The sequence below is a fragment of the Taeniopygia guttata genome, chromosome Z, assembly GCF_048771995.1.
Source record: "Taeniopygia guttata chromosome Z, bTaeGut7.mat, whole genome shotgun sequence".
Taxonomy (NCBI): domain Eukaryota; kingdom Metazoa; phylum Chordata; class Aves; order Passeriformes; family Estrildidae; genus Taeniopygia; species Taeniopygia guttata.
Window position 1 is genome coordinate 46,118,331 of NC_133063.1, and position 23,498 is coordinate 46,141,828.

Below are 23,498 nucleotides of genomic sequence, written 5' to 3' on the forward strand. Positions count from 1 at the left end.
CTACTATATTAGGCTCCCTCCATACAAAGTGGAGTCAATGCAGTCCTTCTAGGCTGAATGCTCTCATCCTGATCATCCTGCGTTTGAGACAGGATGGAATGAGTCAGCTGTGGAGGTCCTGAACATAAGAAAGTCCTTGAGGAATCCTCTTATCATCCTTCTACACCTGCTTTTGGCTGAGAAGATGGGACCTCTGTTTGGAGGAGAGCCTTGCTCTGCTTTTAAGAATTGCTGTGTTTCTATGCTAGTAACTGCTGAACACTCTGTGGGAAGCTTTGCAGTGCCACAATAGGTTGCAAGAAACTGGCTAAAGCAGCACACTGCAAAACTCTCAGGGCTTTGGGATTATTTGTTAGTGTTACTGGGAAATGGATTTTCAAAGACTTGTCTTGAATATTAAACAATTTATTTGAATGTTAAAAATGCAGATGGTATTAGAGAGTTGAAATTACCCTAACAATTCCTTTGAGAACTACATTTTGTTAATGTTAAAGATATAATGCTTGAGACGACTGCCTGTGCAGAAAGTTTCTGTAACTGTGTGCCTCTGAGCCTTGACTGCTCATTCCTGTTTCTCATCTGATGGTTGCTGTTGGTATCCCTGCTGGTAGGGACAGCTTCAAGTAGTTCTGGCACTCAACAGACATCCCATTTTCTGCTCAAGAACCCTGCTGAATTTTTTTTACCAACATGTGAACTGGCTTTCTTGGATGGTGATGCATCTGCCTTAGGAGCAGAAGCCACAAAATCTCAGTGAGTCACATCCTGTTTGTGGTTGACACCTGTTTTAAACATAGTTCACAATGTTGCACAATTCAGGACTTTTGACATTAACAGGATCCTTCTGTCCCTAGCAGAGAATGTCTTCCCAAATCACATTCTTTGCTATTGGCTTTACTGAAGTGAGCCTACTAAATGGATTCTGAATTAAGGGAAAAAAGAACACAGGCAGGTATGATGGGATACTTTTTCATTGGGCTCTTTTATGCATAGGAAACCATTTACATTTTTGTGGATACTAAATAAACAGAAAAGATCTGTTCTTCCCAAATAGGAGGTGGCCAGATCCTTACAATATTTATGTTTACACCAGGTATTTTAGGCTTTTAGTGAAATGAATCCTAGGCTAAAATGGTTTCCTGTTCCCTTCTGGTTCTTTCAGTGCCCTTCTACATGTCTTTGGAGGTGGCTGTTCAAATTGCAGGTCTTGGGGACATACACACTTAGAAAGTTTAGTAGAAGTGGTGGTTTTGATTTCTTTTGGGAGCTTCTGGCTAATAAATCACTTCTGAAAACACAGGCAGTGTGTGTTTACCATAGGCAGGAAGCATGTTTTGGCCAGCTGAACCAATTCTCTATGTGACAGACCTTTTTTTTTGTTAACAGGCAGCGGGACATCATTTGATTTTCACAAAAAGATAGACTATTTGTTTCTCGTTGGCACTGAAGAGGGCAAGATCTATAAGGTAAAAATTATTTCTTTATCCTTTATTTTACATCCCCTGACCCATGTGTTTCTTTCAGGCTCATCATCTGAACTGTTTGCCCAGGTGGGAACAAAGTACAGCTTCAGAGCCTAGTCCTGCCCTGGGATGCCTCTGATGAGCCTGAGACCAGACCAGCACTGCAGAGGGTCACAGGGAGCTCTCTCAACAGACCCAATTAAGACCCTGTTTTGCAGAAACTTTTTTCATGCAAACTGCATCCCAGAAAATGCTTTGCAGATTGCAGCTGTGCAAGTGAAGTGCTAAGTAGGATCAGAGCAGAAGTTAAAAGGCATTGATCTTCTGTCCTCATGACTGTGGGGAAATGGCAGGAAAAATATCAGTTCTTTTCCTTTTTAGACTCTTTTCCTTTTAGACTCTCTTCCTTTTTAGAATAACTGTGAGCAGCGAGGCTAATGAAGCCATATTTCCTATGGATTAGCATCCTGCAGCCCTTCCCTTCCACAATCACATAGAATCATAGAATCATTTAGGTTGGAAAAGCCATTTAAGATCTTTCTAGATCCTTTCCCAATCCCACATTCTTCTTGCTCTCCTATCCCAGTTCATTGCTACATACCCAAACCTTCCTCCTCCTGATCACCCCATGTTGTTCCTACCCCAGGGGTCCCACCTCCACACTATAACCCTTGTTTCCTGCAGACAGTGCTGGCTACCTCCCCTCCAGTGTCCTCCTGCAGCCTGGTGCCTTGGTTCCCTGTGCCAGGCAGGAGCTGTCAGCCAGCCAGCTCCAGCCATGTGGCGAGGGCAGTAGCCACACTGTGCTTGCCCTTCCCACACTGGGGGCATTGCCCAGATGTTTTGTTCTCTTTGGCCATTGCTTTTCACAGAATGTGTAAGACTTTAATGTTACCACATCCCAAATGCAGCCAGCTTTGGCTGAAATTGCCAGAGAGGGCAAAAGTTGTTTGTGAAGAGAGATGAGAACACCAAAGGTATGTATGTTTTCTTGAGAAATTGAGTTAAAAGTAGAAAGTTTTGAGTTCTGCTATATTTAACTTGAAAATAAAGCCAGTAGCGTCTTCCTAATAGAACTGTTATTCGCACAGCATTCCCCTGAGCTGGCTCTGGGGCTCTGTTAAATCTGTAGCTACAGCCCTTCATCCTGGGGATGTGGCCAATCAGCGGGAGGCTGACATACAGAGCAGATGCATCCAGCCATCCCTAGAGGATGACCTAAACTCCTTCCCCCTTATCCCACTGCAAAATGTACCTGAAACAGAATAACGACCCAAAAGAAATCATATTTTGAAATCAGTATCAATCATTTAGGCAAGATGTGCTTAACAAGTAAGTATCCCTTGAAGAGGGATGATGCTGATTGAAATCTCTCCCTCTGCCAGGCAGTACCTAGGCAGGATTTCTGAGCAGTGCTCACTTGCTTTGGACAAGATAGGTACAGAAGGGAGGTGGGAGGAGTGGGCAGTTGAGCTGTGGGCAGTGGGTAGGTGCACTCTTTTTTTGTTGGTGCTTTCAGAACACAAAATATCCATACAGTCATGGGCAGATGTTCTGAGTTGTCTGGTCACCCACAGGAGTTGGTACCTTGGGTATTGAACTTTAAATTGATGGTTTGTGTTTAGTCCTGATCAAAAGGCAGTAAGGAACCACAGGTTTTAAATTCCTCTGTGGCTGGGTGAGTGATGCATGTATGTGAGTGTGGCAGTGGATATCAGTGAGATGGGGGCCATCAGGAGAAATAATTAGTATTGTGTCCTGGCTGAGTTTTACAGGAAAGGAAATTCTTCATGGAGGAGCACTGGTCAGGAGACAATTTGGCATTGAAAAAGCTGTAGATGTTTCTGCCTTAGATCATCTTCAATGAAACGAGAACTAGGATAGCGTTTTAACATAAGGAGTGATCCCAGCCATGAAGCCATGCAGATGTTTTAGCATTCTTATGTGGACAAATGTGGACATACACTGATACATAGCATGTCCCCTTTCTTTGTCAGGGTTACTGATAAGCAACATTCTTGAATTTGTTAGCTCAGTGAAAAGTGACCATTCTCACATTGTGCAACACAGCCCTATAAAACTCTGTTGTTCCCATGGGCAGGAAGAGCCTATTTTCAATCAGACTGTGGGGGTCAACATAGGGAAATCATGTGTGTAGCAGGCTTTCACAATATCTACAAAAAACATGGGAAGAGTGATTCCACCCTTAGCATCCCCCAAGAGTTTGCTATAAGCAGTTTGAAAAGTTTTGGGGTCAGCTGCTGCTCCAGACATTTCTCAAGGAGTACCACTTGCTACCTCCTGCAGCCTTGCTCCACTTGGATACTGGGAACAGGGACAGCCCCATGGTAGCCTGAGCAGCTCTCAGGTCCTGTGGATGCACTAAGCAGGAGTGAGCTGCTCAGATCTCTGTGCTGCACTTGCATCTTGAGTGAGACAGACAGATAGACTCCTCACATGCTGTCTGAGTCAGGGATCAAACACAGGCTGTTCTCCCCATGGGCTAAATTTAGCTTATTTATTAAATAATTTGGAAAGTGAATTCCAGAGAAACTTTTTTTTTTATTTCCCCAGAAAGCAGACCTGCCCACAAATAGCATGATAATATGTTAATTCTTTAGCTGCAGAACAATTATGGTGAAATTCTGAAAATGGCTTCGTTAATAGTGTTTCTGAAGCCAAGAAATCATTATCTAAATTACACACAGACTAATCTATTGCCCTTTTTTGTAGAGGAGAAACTGTTTCTGCATTAATATGACTCTGTAACTCAATTCTGAATGCTTTTTTTGCATGTCTTACTGGCTGTTTAGGAATTGTTCAGTTTGACATCAAAAAGTATGGTCTCTGAAGTTGATGTTGAAACATTGTGACTCTAAGTCTCTAGTCAGAATAACTTCCAATAAACAGGCCTTCAGTAGAAAAATTGTGAGGAAATTTGAATACACTCATGTAAGAAAGGCTTTGGGTTTTTTTAGTGTTAGGCAGCTTTCTTGAGAGTAATAAATTAATATAATAAAACCTAGTGCAAGACTGACTAGAAGAAAGAGTTATTCTAATTTTAAACAAAAGTAATTCCACTCATACTCATTCTCTTATACTACATACTGGAACATTTGTATCTTTCTGTTCAGGACAGGATTATTATTATTACAGATGACAAAGGATGGTGGTTGTTGAATCCTTATCACATCACTTGAGTTTTCCTTAAAAAAGGAAGACAAATTGTTTTCTGGACAGACTCTGACTTCCAGTGACCCTTTAGTAGTAGAGAGATCATTTGCCTCTGTGTTCAGCCTTGCTTTTTATTAGGCAAAGTTGTTTTCTGTGTCTGAATACTTTATGGTTTGAGTTCTGTCCCTCATCTTCTCACCACTTTCGGGCTTGTGTGTGTGTTCTGTCTGGTTGTCTAGTTCCTGGATTGACTGAATTTTAATCAATTAACACAGGTTCTTTCTCGTACCATTTCCTTTTGTTCCTCCCTATGTGTTTATGTGCCTTGGTTTCTATTTGTGAGCATTTCTGCAAATCTCAGCATTTCTGTTACAGATCTGTACAAGCAGTCACTGGGCTAAAACCAGGAGAACATCTGGTGTAGCTGGTGGCAGACTGTCCACCACAACATGGGACACATTTGTGTCTGGTTTTTAAAGAGCATCTGGATGTCCTGAGCTGCCTGAAAGTGCCAGTGTTGGGCAGTACTGTCTTTCTGTCGCCAGATACAAACCTCCTCTAAAAAAATTGCTCTTGGATTTCTGTATTGCGTAGATTCTCTGTGTTCCTGTTAGTGAACTGAAGAAACTTTCTACCTTATAAGGACAGTAATAACCACCAATTCACCAGGTATGTGGGAGACTTTTGTGTCAGACTAACATCTAGCGTAAACTGAAGTGCTGTTGATGAAGATTATTCATAAGTTTTGTGTCCTCAGAGTTCTCCTTTTCTCCCAGTATTCCTCCCCCATGTTTTGTAGCCTTGTCAAGAGTCATCTTTGACTGGTTTTCTGTATTGCCATAAATGTATTTTTGCATTTCTGTCTCATCATAAAAATACTGTTTACCATTCAAACACGTCTACCATCATTTAAGTAGGAGAAAAACACTCCCAGCAAATTTGAGCTGTGCTCTAGAAGATCAGAGAGGCTGCACAAATTCCTTCTCTCTGAATCTAGTCATCCTCTTCAAAGCTCTCCTGTCAGAACTTAGGTGTCACATATTCCAATGGTTCTGTTTTCATACTGACATATCTAATAATTGTGGGGTTCTTGAACTGAATGGTAGGGAAAGACTTTGCCAGCAGCTCTAGTTAGTTCATAAGCTGGTTTTATTCATTAAAGTTATACTTCTTTTCTGAGCTTTTTCTCAAGTTTGTGGTGTTTCTTCAAAATGCATCTTGGGAAGAAAGCAGCCTTGTCTTGCACTCAGAAGTAATGATAAGGGTTGTGGTTAATGTGGTGTGGGGCTGGCAGGCACTGCCAATGCACAGTGGATGCCTTTAGGCTAAAGCACACATTGCAAAGTTCATTTCCCACAAGGGACACAGGTGGGTGTCTGCAAAAATCTTTTTGCTGCTGATTTCATAGAAAAAAAATGCAGATCCCTTTCCTGTCATGGAGATATCAAAGATAGTTTTGTAAATCAGCACATTCCAGAGCATGATCTCCTGTACCAGTGCCCAGAGAGCTGCACTGATCAAGGGCTTAGTCCCAGCAAGCCTTTGAAAATAGGCCACTGAGCATTACAATTCTGTTGGAGGCAGACAAATCTGGTTAACGCCTCGCTCTTCAAAGTTTTCAGGTATTAGGGACATTCAATCCACACACTTGAAAGGACAAAGCGTCTTCTCTCTTGTGTTAATTACTTGTGACCCATCATGTTGTTTCCAGCAAAGTGACTTTCATAACAAGCTAAGTACTGATTTTCCTGATGGCTGAACATTAAGAATTATGAAGTAATGTTACAAAACATGACATTAAAGAGGATTTCTGCCCCACAATTAAATGCAGGGACAGCAACATAGTGTATGCAATAAACTATTAGCAAGCTATAGATACTGTCAGTAAATCTCAATGGGACATGAGCCACTTTCTTGTTTCCATTTCCTACCACAACAAGGCTCTCAGGGATGTAGGAGCTGCTACTGGGGGAGTGGTTTAGCACCCTTATTCCAATGCCTGCAACAGTGAACAGTAGCCAGACCATGTCACTTGTAATAAACAGTTAAGCCTTAAGATTAGTTAGATTTTGGTTTGCAAGGGTTAAAGTTATGTAACACTTCAGCAATCCTGCTGCTTGGGCAGATGATGTGGTGCTGCATTCAGTAGGGAGTAATGAAAAGTCATCTGTGACAGTAGTGAGGCAAGACAACAGAGAATCCTGAAACTAACTTCAAGCTGCTGTATGAATACAGCTTGTGTGAGAACACAAGCAAAAGAACAATTCATGTGAGATGGAGTCCTTGTTGCTAATAAAGGAAGCCTCTAACATGCTTGGAGGGAAGGAGGTTTGGGGAGGATAACCTAAAATTTTTGTGTACACAGAACTGACAGGATCTGGATCAATTCCCCTTGCAGCCAATTAGATTGTAATTTCTCCCTGCTTCATAAGCTCACACACAAAGTGACTTTTCCAAGGATCCCAAATGTTTTCCTTTTCCAGCTCTTAACGATATCCTTCATTTTGCAATTCAGCAGCATCCACAGCTGTGATGCTGCTGGTCTGACCCTTGCATGTCTCCATAGGCATTGTCCAGTTCAAGGTTGCTGTTGGCTGCCATTCAGTGGGGCCTCCCTGGCTTGTCAGGGACATGCCTGACTCCTGGACAACCTCTGTGGGTCTCACACTGCTCTGGGAAGTCTCAAGTGGCAGAACAGAAAGAGCTGCAGAGTTGTATGATGGGACAGAGCAGGCTGTCTAGGGTGGTGACAGGAGAAGACTTACAGCATCTTTCCAAAGTCCTTAGAGTCAAAAGGACCAGTAAGACATTCTTGTGCTGAGAACATGGTTGCTGGAGGTTTTAACTGTGACACTTCAAGTGCACATAGTGCTGTGGGCTTTTGTGCTTCTGAGCAGTACATGGAAGTTCTCCCGTGCCTTTCCTGTGAACCTTTTACACAGGAGAAGCACAGCAAGAGCCAAAGTTAGCTCCCACAGTGGAGAATAGTCTCTGAGGTCTAGCTTGTTTAAATCCAACCAGACAACTCCAATTCCTATCTCTGTGTGTTGCAGAGGGGAGCAGGATGTTGCCTGCAAGAGGGGTGAAACAGCATCTGATAAGTTATTGATTTTCTGTAGCACCTCTAGGTACCAGCCACCTCTTCCCAGCCAGCCCAGAAGATCCTGAGAGGCCATACAAGTAATCAGAGGCATCTTCCTACATGAATTTAAACTTCAGGAGGTCTAGATCTGATTACTAAGTAGTTCTTTCCATTGCAGTGTTCAAAAACATATTCAAGCCAGTTTCTGGATGTGTTTGAAGCCCATCACATGGCTGTGGACTCAATCAGCTGGAATCCCTTCCACTTGAAAGTCTTCATTTCCTGCAGCTCTGACTGGACAGTCAAGATCTGGGATCACACCATCAAGTAGGTCCTGCTGGGTCCTGGTGTGGGTGAGGAGGTCCTACCTGACATGCCAACAGCACGTGTTGACTCTACTCATACCTTAGTCTCAGTTTCCTTCCCAGATATTGATAATGCTAATTGTGGTTTTATTTTTTGTACTCAAATTTGTACTTCCCATGTATGAGATATAAGATATAGCATTGGCTGCCCCAGAAAATTGCCAAGCAGCATAGTCAGCCCACAGCCTGACTGCTTTACTTCATATCTAGCTTCCTTCAGGCAGAACCTACTGTAGCAGAGAAATGCTACAGAGGAATGTCAGGGACAGGTTTCTATCTTCAGGGGCCGGAAACCTCCTAAGAGCCAGAGAAGAAAAAAAAAAATTTGGAACATTTTAAAATATGGGATGAAGTTCAGGGTTACTGGTTAAGGAATGTCTGTTTCAATCAGGAAATTGATTTTGTTGTAAATCAGTCAGAGTCACATATTTCCTGTTGCCAATACTGCTCTAATATTCAATGTTGTCAGAAGGGAGATAATTTTTTCCCATATGGTTATTAATATTAACCAGAGAGACTCCATCTTGCTGTGTTTGTTGGGAAGAAGTTTTCAAAATGCTTTCAGAAAGAAAGAAAAAAGGAAAGAAACATATTACCTTTCTTCTCGTTGCAGCAAATCCTGACCCATTTATATTGGTGCTCAGCTTTGCCTTTGGCTCAGACTCTGGCCATCATATGACACAGAGAAATACTTCATCTCCCACTTCTGTAACATCCAGGTGTTCATGGCTCAGTGTTACACTTCCAGAGTGGCCTGTGTTTACATTAATTCTTCTCTCTGTGTCTTTTTCTATAGGACTCCATTGTTTGTTTATGACCTGAGTACTGCTGTAGGGGATGTTGCGTGGTCTCCTTACTCCTCCACAGTGTTTGCTGCAGTCACCACTGATGGCCAGGTGAGAGGCTGGGAGCAACACTGCTCTGATTTGAGCTGAGAGAAAGTCAAAGGAGATTAGGGCTGAGCATGGGAGGGGGCCAGCCCAATCCTGGCCAGGCATATCAGGGAGACATAAGCAGGAACCCACCCTGTCCTGTGCTTTCCTGCCTTTGGCATACACATCCCTGGGCATTAATCTTTCAGTCCTTCTCAAAGCAGGGGTTGCAAATGCATACAAGTCCCTTCCTGCTCTCCTTTTAACCATGTGAGTGAAGGTGTGCAGCTTGCACATGGTTATGCATGACTAAAATACTGAACTTCCTCAATATGAAATCCCCAGTATGTCCCTGGAGATGGAAAGATAATGTTCCAGATCAGAACTCTCCTAAACAAGCTGACATGAGGGCATTAGTTCTTAACATCAAAGGTGCAAAGCAACAGTAGAATAAAGTGGTTATATACTTACACTGATATTTAAAAATCATTTATAGTAATATGCCCAGGGTTAGCAATAGACCTTTGTTCCAGTTAAATAAAATCAACATTTTTCCATCATGTGAGGCTGTCTCTAAGAGTAATATTTTGGTTATGAACTCCACAGACCAGTCCTAATATTGGCATGATGGCAGTTATATTTTTGCCTCTAGACATGTATTGCAGTAGCTCAGGTGGTTAATTTGGGCTTGACAAGTAGCCAGGACATGTAGCTATCCATCAATACTTGTTGAATACTGTAAGAGCACATTGCTGTAATACCATGGGCTTTATGTTTAGCTGGTATAAACTAGAAAGTCTGTGCAGTTTGGCCAGAATTACTCTAGCAAAAGGACAGCCTTTATGTATCCCTATCACTGAATTGATGCCTTGGCTACTTTATTGTAGTTTAACCTTTATGTTATAGCAAGAAAATAATTTCACTGATACACTGGCTCAAGATGTGAATTTGTCTCTCCTAAGCAATAGATATCTCTTCACTGGTCATGTATTCTCCCTGAAAAGCTCAGGATGCCACAGCCTACAGAATGTTGATGCTCTTCCTTCACAGTCAGGGTCAAGACTGGGTTCTTTTGTGAATCTGTCTGTCCCCAGTCTCCCATACACCAAATGAAGGGCCTGCATGAAGGCAGTGAATGTATTCAGTGCATCAGTCACATCCTCAGATTTGTTTTCCACAAGTGATATTGTGTGTGCAAAGCTGGCAGTCACAGCTTTGATGGAGTGCTAGGGTAAGCAGGGCTGAGAGCTAGGTACCCCAGCTATGTCCTGGTGCTTAGCTGTGGGGAAAAGGATAGAGATGTCTGCAGGCAGGGATGCGTGCTGGGCAGCATGGAAACATAGACTGTCTATACTTGGATTTCCTACTTACGTGGTCAGGTTTTGGCAGTGAGTTCATCTCTAGAGATGCCTCATGCCACTTGAGCTCTTTCTCAGAGCTTTACCTACTGCAGAGAAACTGTTGTGGTCTTGGCAAGAGTTGCCGCTCTGGGGTCTTCCCATCCCAACCACAGCTTGTCCTAGCCACATTAGCTACAGATTCCATGGACTTGGAGTCTATATGAGGCTACTGATAAGGTAAAAGCCCATTTGAGTTGACAGCACTGCACCTAGGGTATCTCACTTGGCTATCCTTGGATCTAATTGAGTAATCCTAAATAGAACCTAATTTAACAGGCTCTAATTCTGCTTTGTGGTGTCTGTCCCAAACTCTGAGAAGAGTGGCCATCAACTAGGAGCAGCCCAAAACTGGGCGTGCTAGCAGGACAGGTCCAGGCAGGAGCTACCTTCCTATTGCAGTAGGCTGGCCAGGGCTGATGCTAGTAGGAATTCTGGGTCTCTGTGTTAACTACTACACGTGCTGGCTGCAGCAGCTATGTCTGAGACATAGCTTAGTTGCTATTGTTGAAAAGAACGTTCTAGATCTGCAGTGGAAGTGGAATAAATAGTTGCTTACAGCCTTTTCTATTCTGGACATATTTCACTTTGTAGCAGGGTGCACTTCTTGTGGATAACTCAGTGCCTTGCAAAGGGTAGGCTCCTTTAATGCTGGGGAAAAAATCTGTATTAACAGGATGTTCTATGATTCTCCATAACAGAAAAATACAGAACATTAGGCCAGAAAATAAAACATTAAAGGCCTCCTATTAGCAAATAGCCTCTGTCTTGGCATCTGCACATAATCATGCCTGCAAAATTTGAAGGTTGCCTGGAGGTGGTTTTAAAATCAGGTCCTAATTGAAGTCTTCAAAAGATACCTGGCATATTCTGTAAAACACTTTTCCTTATTCAAGCTGATGCTATATGTCGAAAATGTGTATAAGCCCCTTAAGACTGACTTGGAAATTGGGGCATTTTAGTATGTAAAAATCTCTCAATCCCCATGAATCCAGGAGGAAGGGATTTAATACAACCTGTAAATATCAGGGTCATTATGATAAAGTATGTTTGTTGGCAGCTGGACATCTGCTTTGGACAGTGCTGCTCTTCATAAGTAATCTAAACGTGCACATTCCACCACTGGTGCAGTGGATAATAACTGCTACTATTGCTCTCCATCATGTTCTGGTTAATTTCCTTAGTTTCCTGCTCTGCTTGCTGATCATTTTATTTCAGAAAGATCATAAACAGATTCATAAAAGAGAACACCTTGTGTTGTAGATGGTAAAAACCTGTCAGGAAGAAAAAGGCTAGCTGGGATGAGAGACCCACTTTGGAAATAAAAAAAAAAAAATTGGAGGTGGATATGAATACCTGGACACTTCCATTTGGGTTACTGGAAATGTGGAGATATTGGTCAGCTTATTTTAAGGACAGAGGGCAGATAAATGGAAAGGATTGAATTCAATCCTGCAGCATTTAGAAGTATTTGCTTTTGAGAGTTTGCTCTAAGTCCGTCTTAAACTTACATTTAAAGTATAAAAAAATAATTGAGACATGTAAAACTGGGATTCATACCTGAAATTTCTTCTTAGTCTTCTTTTACTTACTTTAATTAAAGAAGGAAATGGTGTTGACATTTCCTCCATTTCTGTGTGTAGAATTCATGCATGAATTGTTACACCTGTTAAAAAAACCAAAGACTCATATCACAAGTGTCCTTCTGGCTGGATCCCCTGGCTGGATCCCAGGCTGTGGGCCATAAGCTGCCCTAAGCAATAGGTGTTATGCTGTGGTCAAGCTGGGCTTTTTCAGCCTGGAGAAGGAGCCCAGCAGCCTGCCGCTACCTTCAAGGAGGTCATTAAGAAGTTTGAGCCAAAATCTTCACAGCAACACGTGAAGTGATGATGAGATACAGCAGCTGAAGTGAGTTGAAATGAGGGGTTTGGGCTAGATATATGGAAAAACTTTAACTCTGAAGGCAGTTAGGTAGTGAAATAGCTTGCTCAGAGAGACTATGCTGTCTCTGTCTGTGGAAGGCTTCAAGACCAGATTAGACAGAGCCCTGAAAAATCACATCTCTCCTCAGGGTTGACACTCCTTTAAGCAGAAGGTTAGAGACTTCTGTGAGTCTCTTTCAACCTGAATTTCCTTCTAGTCCTGTGACCCTATGAAATGTCCTGTGTGAAAAGGAAGATCCCAGGGGTTTTACCACAGGCTTGTACGCAATACAAGTCCATTCACTCTCATGTTTTTGTGGGCTGTGTTATTCATTACTAGTGCAGCAAGAGGAAGGTCCTGTTATAACCATCTACTATTTACTATTTACCATAGTAAATATTGATAGCCTCAAGATAAATGCCATCTCAGTATTCACTCTGCAGAGAAAACTGGTCAGGCATTTTTCTCCAGGGCTTCACACCCCCACCCCCACCCCCCCCCGCCCCCGTTAGTTAAACTGTTGACCTTTCAAGATGTGAAATAGTTTAAATAACCCAAACCTGCAGGAAGTTAGTTAATGGTTTGTGCTGCTGCTCAGGATGCAAGTGTGCTTTTTCCTGCTTATATAAACCTATTTTACTGTTTGTACAACTGTTTTGCATGTGAAACCTTGAAGACCAGCTTTCTGTTGAATCTAACTTACAGGATAACATGCCAAGATTATTCTGCCAGCTGGTCTTGATGCCTATCCTTTCTCAGTGAAGAGAGAAGCACTTGCTTAGTGCTGGCACATGTGTGAGTGTACACAGAGCAATTTGCAGAAACTTGCTGTCCATTTAGCATGGACTTGAAGGAAAAGCCAAACTCTATCTTTAAAGCATGAATGATTTTGTAGACAAGAGGCTTGTTAAACCTTTCAAGCTTGCAAATATTTCCCTGGGTATTTTTGACTTAGTCCTGTCTCTCCTTGTAGGGCACGAATCAGGGGTGCAAACAAGCCTCTCATCTGTTGATACTTTTGCCCAGAGGTGTCAGGACAGTGAACATGACTACAAATGCCCTTGCTGCATTTGAATCTTTCCTCCTCCCCTTCTGCAGTAGCCCAGAGGGATTGTCCATACCTTATAGGGCTACCACTAGCTCTGCAGGGCTGAGACAATGTCTTTCCTGGCTCTCAGCACTGTAACCAGGGCAATTTCAGGTGTGTAAAGACACTGAATGAGCCTAAGTCTCTTTGTCATCACCCAAAAGGACCTTTGAGTAGGCTGAAGTGGGTGGGAGCTTTCTTAAAATGGCTTTGAAATTGTATTTGCAGCATAAGTGTCTGTTTCTTGTAAGACTGTTCATTTTCTTCAGCTACAAAACCTGAAAGGCTCATTCTTATTCCCCGCTGAATCTTTGAGATTGATGTGGACTGCTGGAGAGTCAGCTTTAGAACAGGGGTTGGTGGCATGTCAGTGCCCAATGAGATAGATGGTCAGAGTCCCAAAATTAATGCTGCTTTCACTTTGTGCCAATTAGACCGTTCCCCATTCTCCTCCCTCTGCCACCAGACTCTGTACATCAGCATTTCTCTCCTTTAGCAGCTACTCTTAGGGAATAAAGCTGTCCTGGAAGACTTTGGTTTACTACTGCAGGCTCTGAGCCCTTACTTCTATACTGATGCAGCCCCCATCCCGTCATAGCATGCTCTAGTGGTCTCCAAGCCTCAAAATGAGCATCAGGTATCTCACAACACTATTGCGTGTTCACATCTGTTAGCTACTGATTGCAGGTGAGGTGACTATCAACACTGTAGTTGGTTTCAGTACAAAGTCAAATTTAAACCCTTTTGTCGATGGCTTTATAGGAATTGTTTTTTTGCAGAGAGTCTCATGGGCCAGTTTTTCATTACTAAAGCCATTGCTCTTTCAGATTATGAAATATGGCATTTTGACAAAACTGATCTGCCAAGATTAACTAGTTCATTCAGGCACACAGGAACCAAGTTGGCCTTTTTCTTCTTCATGGATGTGTGAATCAAAAAAATTACTTCAACAGCATCTCAAAAGATTTTGTGTGTTGATTAATCTATTAGACGTTGCATAAAGACCTACTTGGGGGCACAGAGTCCATCAGGAGAATCTGCAAGAGTTTAAAGCTGCCCTTTTCCTCTCTTAATTAATTAATTAATTCACTGTTAGTCATGGCACCTCAGTTAGGTTTGAATTTGCAAGTCTGGACTTTTGTTGTTTTGGCCACTGAGAGCCTCCAGGTGTCTGTCAAATCCTTCTATACAGAGACAGCAGCTCCTGAATCTTGATCTTTATTCCTTGGCATTTTATAATGACCTGCAATCTGTGCGGGTTAATTTCAAAATACCAGTCTCCAAACCATGGCAGTTCAGTGTCTGCCCTGTGAGCAGCTTTGCTGTCGTGCCGTGGGGTGCAGGTGGCAGAGACCAGTGACTGCCTCTCCCATGAGATGTGGTGCTGCCGTTTCTTGTGCCACTGCCTGCCCTTGCCCTTGCCCCAGCCTGCAGTGCTGACTCTCTCTGGCAGGGCATAGCCAGGACCCTGCCAGCATGAGACGAGATGAAGCTTCAGCCTGACATCAGGGATTGAATGACCCACTGACTGTGGGTCACAGCAGAGAGAGCACAGAAGGACTGACACAACTGGGGTGTGTATTCAGGTAGCTCAGCCTTGGCACTTAAAGGACTGGTTGAAACCATCTCCCTGTTCTTTATCAGGTATTTGTGGTGAATGTCAGAGTAGGGAACTGTCAGAACACTGGAAAAAAAGACTCTTTGCCTAGAATTCAATACTGTGACAGTGCAGAAGAGATTAGCCAGCCTAAAGAAGCTACCCATAAAGATCCTAGGACAAATCATTGATTGTTCCATTTGTGAGCACTGGTAGGTCAAGGAGCAGGCAGTCTAGTAAGGTTTTACTAAGGCTGTATCACATAAAACCAATCTAAGACCAATATTCTTAAGACTAACAGGGCTGGTAGATCAGAGGAAGGGAATGTAGCCCATGCTTACAGGTGGACTTCAGGAACACTGCTTTATCCTAATCACTGAGGCATTCTGGGGAGAACCAGGCTGGCAGAACTGATGACTGACAAATAATTCAGCTTGGATAAACAAGCACTTTCTTGCAAAACAATGTCTTGGGTTTCCAGAAGAGGCCAAGACTCAGCTTGTCTGAATGAATAGCAGCTCTTCTACATGCTGAGGCTTTGATTTCTTACTGACTTATGGGAGCTGAGTCAAATCACCTAAGGCTGATGCTGTTTTCCTACCATATCAAATTGGGAATGACCCAGTTCTTACTGAATGAGGAAAAGATAAGAGATGCAGCCCTACAGTTAAGTCAGGTGACAGGCATTCTTTTCCCTGTTGTGTCATCGAGCTGGGATGCTGTAAGACATAGAGATGTGCTTAGCCTTCTCCCATACCTCAGAACATGCAGATGGATCCGGGCTAGCTCAGCCCAAGAAGTAGGTTTCACACATTCCCTGCTCATCCACCAAGCAGAAAGCTGCCTCTGAACATACCTGTGACAGAGCTGGAGCCTGTTCTTTCACAGTAGCATGAAAGTGCTGTGAAAGGCCATGAATTTTATGATCAGGACCACTGAGGATCATGATTCCTGTGTTGTCATTGCAGAAGCAGGGAGGCAATGCATGTTTTCTGAGTCAGGTCTCCTTTACTCCTGCCAGGACCCTGACTGCTCTGCATGTCAGAGGGACCAAGAACTGTCTTGCAACATTCATTTGTAAATGAAAAATGTCCTGCTAGAGAAAATTAATTGTATTTCAACCTGTTCTTGCCGCAGTGGCAATATAGAAATTAGGCAACTTAAGGTCTCCAGTGCAGAGCAAGCTGGGCTGCCCTGCCTGCCCTGTGCCTTTGGCATGCTTCAGTAGCTGCCATGGTGCTAGACACAGTCTGGGGGTGGCCTGCACACTTGTTAAATGTATTACCTGAGAGTTTGAAACAAATCACCTCTGGAGTTTGCGAATGGATGAGGGATCATGATTCAGTCAAGAAAATGAGGTAAATCGATCAAAAGGACAGTGAAAGCCAAGCTCTGAAAGAGATGTCAACTGGTAAAGGACAGCATGGTATTAAATTATCCCTCACCTTTTGCTCTTACACTGATTTTATTCTTTGTTGCCAAGTTACCAGGCATATCTGCCTTGTTCTTACACACATATATATTTCCCCCCAGTCTTGGTTCTGGATGCCATCAGGATGTTTTTGAGCACGCTAGCATTATCCAGACCACTTCTGGGGAAGGAAGGCTTGTAAGACTGGAATAAAAGTACAGGAAATGCTCCAGCCATGGTAGATTTAGTAGGGGTTTGAGGACAAAATAAAGACATTGTCAGTCAAAGTAGCTCTTCAGCTCCCTTCTTCATGAGCCACAAAAATCAAGTAATTTGTTGTGCTGGCAGAGAAGTTCTGGGAGGGTTTTGTTTCCCCCACATCTTCTTGCATTTCACTTCCTGTTGCCTCAGGGCAGGGAGCGGAGGGTACGAGGACGGAGGAGGCCAAGTCACCCCAGAGGTGCCAAGCAAATGAGAACCTGGGCTGACTTCCAAGCTGTAAGTGCAGTTGGTAGAGCAGGTGGGGAAAAATGAGTCCAAAATTCTGAATGTAGTTTGGTGCTGGAGCTGTGGTACTTGCCTTGGACATGCACAGTGCCATGCTTTTGCAGAGGAGCTATGTGGAGTTGCAGCGGCAAATAGCTGGATTTTAGGAGGTGGAACACATTAGCATGATTTATAGACAGAGGAGCTGTTGGTCTGGATAAGACTGAGCTGGATTTCTTCTCTGGCTGTATGGAAGTCAAGCATCAAAGCAGCTCATTTATGTCAAACATTTTCTTCAATGGTGACACAATAGACTTAGCTCCATTATTGCCTGTATGTAAAGTGTGAAGAGAAACTCTGTTATTACTGTGATGGCAGTTTAAAATTGTTCTAATTGGATAAAAAGCATCAGAAACTGCAGTATTCACTTGGTCCCACTTCAGAGAAAAGTGGGCTCAGTGCTTGTTTTCACAGACTTAGCAGAATTGCTGCCCTTCCATCAAGAAATTTGCTTTGAACATCTGCCTGGCTTATCTACTACCAGCCTGTCCAGCACTGCAGTACTGTGGGTCTAGGTTTCTTTTGATTGTGGTTGATACCAGCTCATAAATCCCCATGCTGCAAGGAGCTGCTTAACTCAGCAGCTTCAGCTTCATTTGGAAGATGCTCCTGCACTTTCTTGGAGCAGGCACGGAGGTTTACAAGGATAGTAAATAAAATTGCTGTCAGAGAATTGGTTACTGTCCAGAGTTTTATTCTCCTGTAGTTGTGGGTGAAACAGAAGGGAATTCTTCCACTTTCCTATTTCAGACATTTTCAGATTTCTTTTATGTCTCTTTGTGTCTTTTTCCTTGTTTCTTGTTCTTGGAGTCTGATTTATGTTCCTTTAAGCAAGTGACCACATGTTGTTCCTAAGTACTCTATAAAAAAGAACTGAAATGCCCTTACTTATTGTTTTTTTAGCTCATTAGCAGAAGAAAAATAAGGTGCCTGCTTTGGTCTGAAAGCAGCAGGAGCTCCAGATTCCTCACTCATTTCTACGTGATCTGCAGAAGGTGTTGAAATTAGTTTGTCAGGAGGCTTTTGCTTCCTTCCCCGATGATGTATACCAAATGGAAACATTTTTGAGGTTTCCAAAGGTTGGAAACCTTCACTCTTTAGATTCTAAATTGCTCCTGGATGAGTGTGAGTGAGCAAATGTGAAGGTCCCAGGTCTCAGCACCTGCAGTGAAGGGACCAGCTTCGACAGCATGAGAAGAGGCATGCAGAGCTGGCAGAAAACAAGAGAAAACCCTGTGTGCAAGCAGTGGTCTTGGGGCAGAGGGCACCATGGCAGTGGGATGAAGAGAAAACTGTGTGTTGTTGGTGATTCTCTGTGATGGGAGATTCAGCTGGATTCCACTCCATAATCCTTAATTTCAGGACCAGAGTGAGCAGAGCAGGGGTCTAGGGACTCTGTGACTAGGGGACTCAAGAGACTAAGAGTCCCAAGGAGAGCTGCAGGTTTTCAGTCTCCATTCTTTGGGCAAAAAGCCCTAGGCAGCTCTACAGATGTAACTCTGCTGCTGTGCACTATTAACTATTAAAGCACTATTAACCTGCCTCAAGTGTTGTGGGAAGCCCTGTGCTTCTTTTAGGCTACTCCCAAAGCATCAAAACCAGTGTTGCTCTGACCCTGTTTCCCTGTCTCCTAAGAGTAACTGTGAGTCTCTAAATCAAAGCCTCTGAAGTCCTTCTCAGTGCCGATGGCCCACCCCTCCATCTGGTGTGTCTGACAGCTGATAGGAGGCTGATGTTTCCAGCTGAAGAACTGAAATAGTTTGTACTTTTCCACTATTCACTTGGCAAAGGAAAACAAGCCCATTTGCTTAGAAGCTCATAAAAGAGGAGCTTTATAGTAGGAACATTCATAAACTTGTTTGCTTTTGACCTTCTCCACATTGCTGGTGGTTTCAAGTTCTTGTCCCAGGCATTGTGCTTGTCTGGGCTGTTCGTGACATTTTTGAGAAACAGCCTCACCCAGAGTAATTTAAATTGCTCAGCACTCCAGCACTGAGCCTTTGGCCATGCCATCTTTCTCCAGTGCAGGGCTGGGTAGGATGTGTGTGGAGGGTACATTGACAGCCCTACAGAGAGCAGTGCAGGCCTGGCTGCCAAGAAGAAACCTGGCCACTATTTCCCTGTCACTTTGTTTTTTTCCTACATTAAATGGTGCTACTCAATCAGTGAGCATTTTCCAGGCTCTTAGTTTACTAAATTAATAAGAATGTATTCTATGAAGGCTAGAAATCAGATCTTTAATGAGTGTGGCTCATGGGATACTGATATGCTTGAAAGAGTGCTTGTTTCTTTTCTGAGAAAGTAAGACAGCAGGTGTAAAATACAAGCCAGAAGAGCCACCTTGATTTATATTGAGAGGCAGGAAATTGAAGTTACTTTTGCTGGACTTTGAGACCTCAAGTGTTAGGTCAAAATTCACAATGTAATGCTGGCATCTAGTAATTTGAACAGATAAAAATGCTGCTGTGCTTTCACATATGTTTCTGCTAAGTGGGGAAGAGCTTTCCAAACTGCAAATCCTTGTATGTGGCTGATGCTTTGTATTCCCTTCTTGAATTGTACTGTCATGGATTTCTTCAAAATATGTCTTGACAGTCCTATCCACTTTTCAAGCACTTTCCCATTTTATTTTACTTCAGTATGGAGGCAGTGTTCCTTTTCTTATTTTTTGCATCTGTAAGACCTTTCTTCTCCTGCTCAGACCAAGGACATCACAAATTCCTAGACTCTCAGTCCTATGAAGACACAACAGCTCATGAGACTGCCTGGGACATGTGCTTGCACATGGCCCAGCTCTATGCTATAAATGGATTTAGATAAAATTCACTGACTCATTGGTGCATAATGGGAAAGTACATGTAGTGATTTGATACCTTCCACACTCTTCGGAATAAGCTTTTATAGAGTAGCATTGTCTGATTTCAGATAATTCCTAGATGCAAATTATCAACATGGCATACTATTGAAATTATGTGTTTCCTTTTTCTCTTAAGTGCTGGTAAACAAGCCACAGCTGGAAGGAGGTTTACAAGTAGTTCAATTCTAATTTCCTCTATATTCCCACTGTACTTTTTAGCATAAAGCATTCCCTTTCTAGTTTTTCTGAAGACAGAAAAGGGAAGAGAAACATAAGGCTGAAGATCTTCATGGTGGATATCAGGTGGAAATTCAGCGTGCTGGAAATGGCTGACCTCAGCCCTGGGCAAGAGAGGCACATCATGTTTTATTAGCCTTTGCAGTCTGTATCAGTAACTGGAGTTAATTGCAATTATTGGGAGATAATATTAAGTTAATTCATTCTCTTGAGTAACTGCCACTCTTTCCTCTGCGCAATGAAATGTGCGGTTGTTGTGCAGCTGGGGATGTGGCAGGTCTGTGTCACTGTGCCAGAGGTCTGAAGTCCATGACAGTGGGACTCCTACCTGAGTGGACCCTTGGCCTCTCGCCCTCCACCTTCACCTTTCCTGTTTAGCTAATTTTCTGGCATTTTTCCTGATGCCACGGGAGAAGGACACATGTGCAGGTGTAGTGTCTTGGCTGGACTGAGCTGCCAAGCTGTCCTGTTCTTCTCTGGCATTACCCCAGGGTACACTCTAATTATACTATGGCTATTCTCATCACTTCCCCATTACTTACTGGTTTATGTCTTTATTGTTGTTATTATTAAGCTGAAAATGTTAGAGAGTTCTATAATAAGCAGTAATCAGAATTTCTGACAGCATTCCCCATTCTGGGCATCAATCTGTGTTAGACTCTGATTTAATGCCTGTTTGTCTCATTACTCACACTGAGAAGGGATATTAAGGTCTGTGGGGTTAGCAGTGCTGGCTCTGAGCCTTCTCCAGCCCAGATCAGCTGGAGCCTTGCCAAGGCTTGCACCCACAGCAGGGAAGTGGTCCTTGTCCATGAGTCGCGGCAGGAGAGTGGCAGTTCTCACAAACAGCACCTGACTTCTGCACACTGGTTACTTAAAAGAAGACCACAGCCCTGAGCACAGATGGTAATTGTGTGCTGTGGCTGGAATGATTTTTTTTGTTTCTGATTTTCCAGCCATCATTCTGTCGGTGAGAAATCTTCTTGCCTAATAAATCCCTTTTGCGTTCTTTGTTTTTTTATTCCCCAGGCCCATGTGTTTGATCTGAACATTAATAAGCTTGAACCTCTCTGCAGCCAGCTAGTGGTGACCAAGAAGAAAAATAAAACAACACATGTCCAGTTTAATCCTGTCTACCCTATTATCATTGTTGGAGATGAACGAGGCCTCATCACCTGCTTGAAGCTCTCTCCCAATCTGCGCAAGATGCCCAAGGTAAGGATAAGCTGCATTCTCCCAAACACAGAAGGTCTCTTCAGACCTTGTCACTGTCCCCTCACCTTCCATGCAATGGTGTTGCCAAAAGTCCTCTCTCTAGCAAGGTACTTACAATTACCTGAAGCCTTTTGGGTAGGATGTCTGAGATGTTAAATCCTTCTGTCTGTTCCTGTTTGAGCAAGAGGACTGAGTTTGCTTCTGGTAAGGAGTGGGGAGTGGTGGGAAGGGGGTTTGCTGTCCCCAGTATTCCCATGGTCCAAACAAGGTCTGCAGATGTTAATTTGTTTCCCCAAGTTCACGTATTTGCTGAGTTTTGGGTTTTATTTGCAAAACTCCTTGAAATCAAGTAAAGGGAAACGCAGCTCTTGCCCAAGTCCTCCCACACAAACCATGCTACCTGTTTTCTTTTGCTCCTACATTAGAGCCTGTCCCTTGACCACCATGTCAACTTTTCTGTAAATGAGCAAACAGTATCTCACATGTAAGGAGACTTGGGGTCCTTGTCTCAAGTGACAGCAAGGAGATACATGTGCCTCTGTGAGTTGGTGAAGTTTTTTTTCACCCATCCATGAGGGCCAATTGTGAAGGATGATAACATCTCTTATGTGGATCTATTACTGGATATGCTTTCTGGTTTTCAACCAGCTATGAGTTGAATGACTGTAAATGCAATGGCCTTTTATGCCCTTGTAGTTCACATATCCAGTTGTCTTGTGTTAAGTGGAGTCTTTCAGTTTCGGGCTTTTTAGAACTGATCCAAGAAAGCAATCTCTCAAGATGATAATCTTTTATTTATGTACTCCCAAATGTTTTATATACTCTACTAATCTGCTGTATTAGGCAGGGTCTTTGGCCAGGAACTAATCACACTAGTTTCACTTCAGAGTCCTCAGAATGATTTTTAAAAGATCCTGTAGCTGTCTGCCACTGGAAATGTGAATCTTCCCTGTGCAGAGAGGGCATAGAAAACAGTAATGTGGCATTTTGTTTGGGGCTGAGTTGTGGAAGCTGTGGAGAAGTATCTCTCATACGCTTCACACTTTTCTATTTCCTGCGATACTTCAGACTGAGACTGTCAAAGTTCTCTGGGTTGTCATTAAGTTGGCTCAGGATAAGTTTCCTTGGTGCTTTATGAGTCCTTCTGGGCATGGATGAGCACAGTGTCTGCCATGGACCCTGACTGCACATGGACTTAAGCAGTGGAGAGTCACATACAAATAAATGTGGCTGCTCTCCTCTTCATCGCAACTGTGGACTGATCAGCACCCAGCAATACTGCACTGTGGGCCAGAGTCATAGAATGGTTTGGGCTGGGAGAGACTAGAAGACCTTCTAGTTCCAAACCCCTGCCCTGGGCAGGGACACTTTCTACTAGATCAGGTTGCTCAGAACTCCTGAGAACTCTCAGCAGAGCAGAGCAGAGGGGCAGAATCCCCTCCCTCCCCTGCTGCCCACGGGGCTCTGGATGCAGCCCAGGACACGTTTGGCTCTCTGGGCTGTGAGTGCCATGGCCGGGCCATGTGCAGCCTCTCACCCACAGCACCCCCAAGCCCTTCTGGGCAGGGCTGCTCTGGGTCTGCTCATGCCCAGCCTGGGCTGGTACTGGGGGCTGCCCTGACCCTGGTGCAGCACCAGCACTTGGCCTTGAGCTTCATGATGCTTGCATAAACCCACTCCTCAAGCTTGTCTGTGTCCCTCTGGATGGCATCCCATCTTTCAGGTGTGAATTCAAATGTCTCCCTCTGCTTCTGGTGGCCAGCAGCAGCCCTCCATGCAGTTATGGATGTTGTAATTTCTTTTTGCTGACCTTCTCTATAGGCAAATTGCATGTTGTTGACAAAGCAATCTAAACTGTGAGTTTAGGAATAACTCCAATGCTTACTGCTGACCGTTAACCAACATGTAACTACATCCCATGCAACTGATGAACGCAATGGAAATGGACTCTGCTGCTCTGATGTTATTAAACTATCTGTCTTCTGCTGGCCTGGTTAGGTTTGAAGGGACACTGAACACTGAGCTAAAACTTTCCCACACATATGGAGAGGAAAGAGGGGTGTTCAGGCACAACTGGTTATGTATGGGGGTTTTTGACTGCAGCCAGCCTGACAAGATGACATGCAGTGTGGTGGCAAAATGATGGCCTAGCCTGCTCAGTGCCATAAATGAGCAAGTGGTGAGGAGATTTAGCTGATGGAAGAGAATGTTTTAGCATAGGGACGTCAAGCCCTGTCAGAACAGGCTGTGCCATCCAATGTGTGCTCCTGTC

General features: G+C 43.5%; 1 protein-coding gene across 2 annotated transcripts in view; it reads left to right on the forward strand.

Moving 5' to 3' along the window:
- The window catches only part of DNAI1 (dynein axonemal intermediate chain 1), a 136,150-nt gene that overhangs the window by 86,334 nt on the left and 26,318 nt on the right, over positions 1-23,498 (forward strand). For both annotated transcript variants that reach the window (XM_030258206.4, XM_030258207.4), the window contains exons 16-19: positions 1,387-1,466; positions 7,898-8,046; positions 8,881-8,980; positions 21,041-21,226. In XM_030258206.4, coding sequence (XP_030114066.4) covers positions 1,387-1,466; positions 7,898-8,046; positions 8,881-8,980; positions 21,041-21,226 — 515 coding nt within the window. The remainder of the gene's footprint in view (positions 1-1,386; positions 1,467-7,897; positions 8,047-8,880; positions 8,981-21,040; positions 21,227-23,498) is intronic.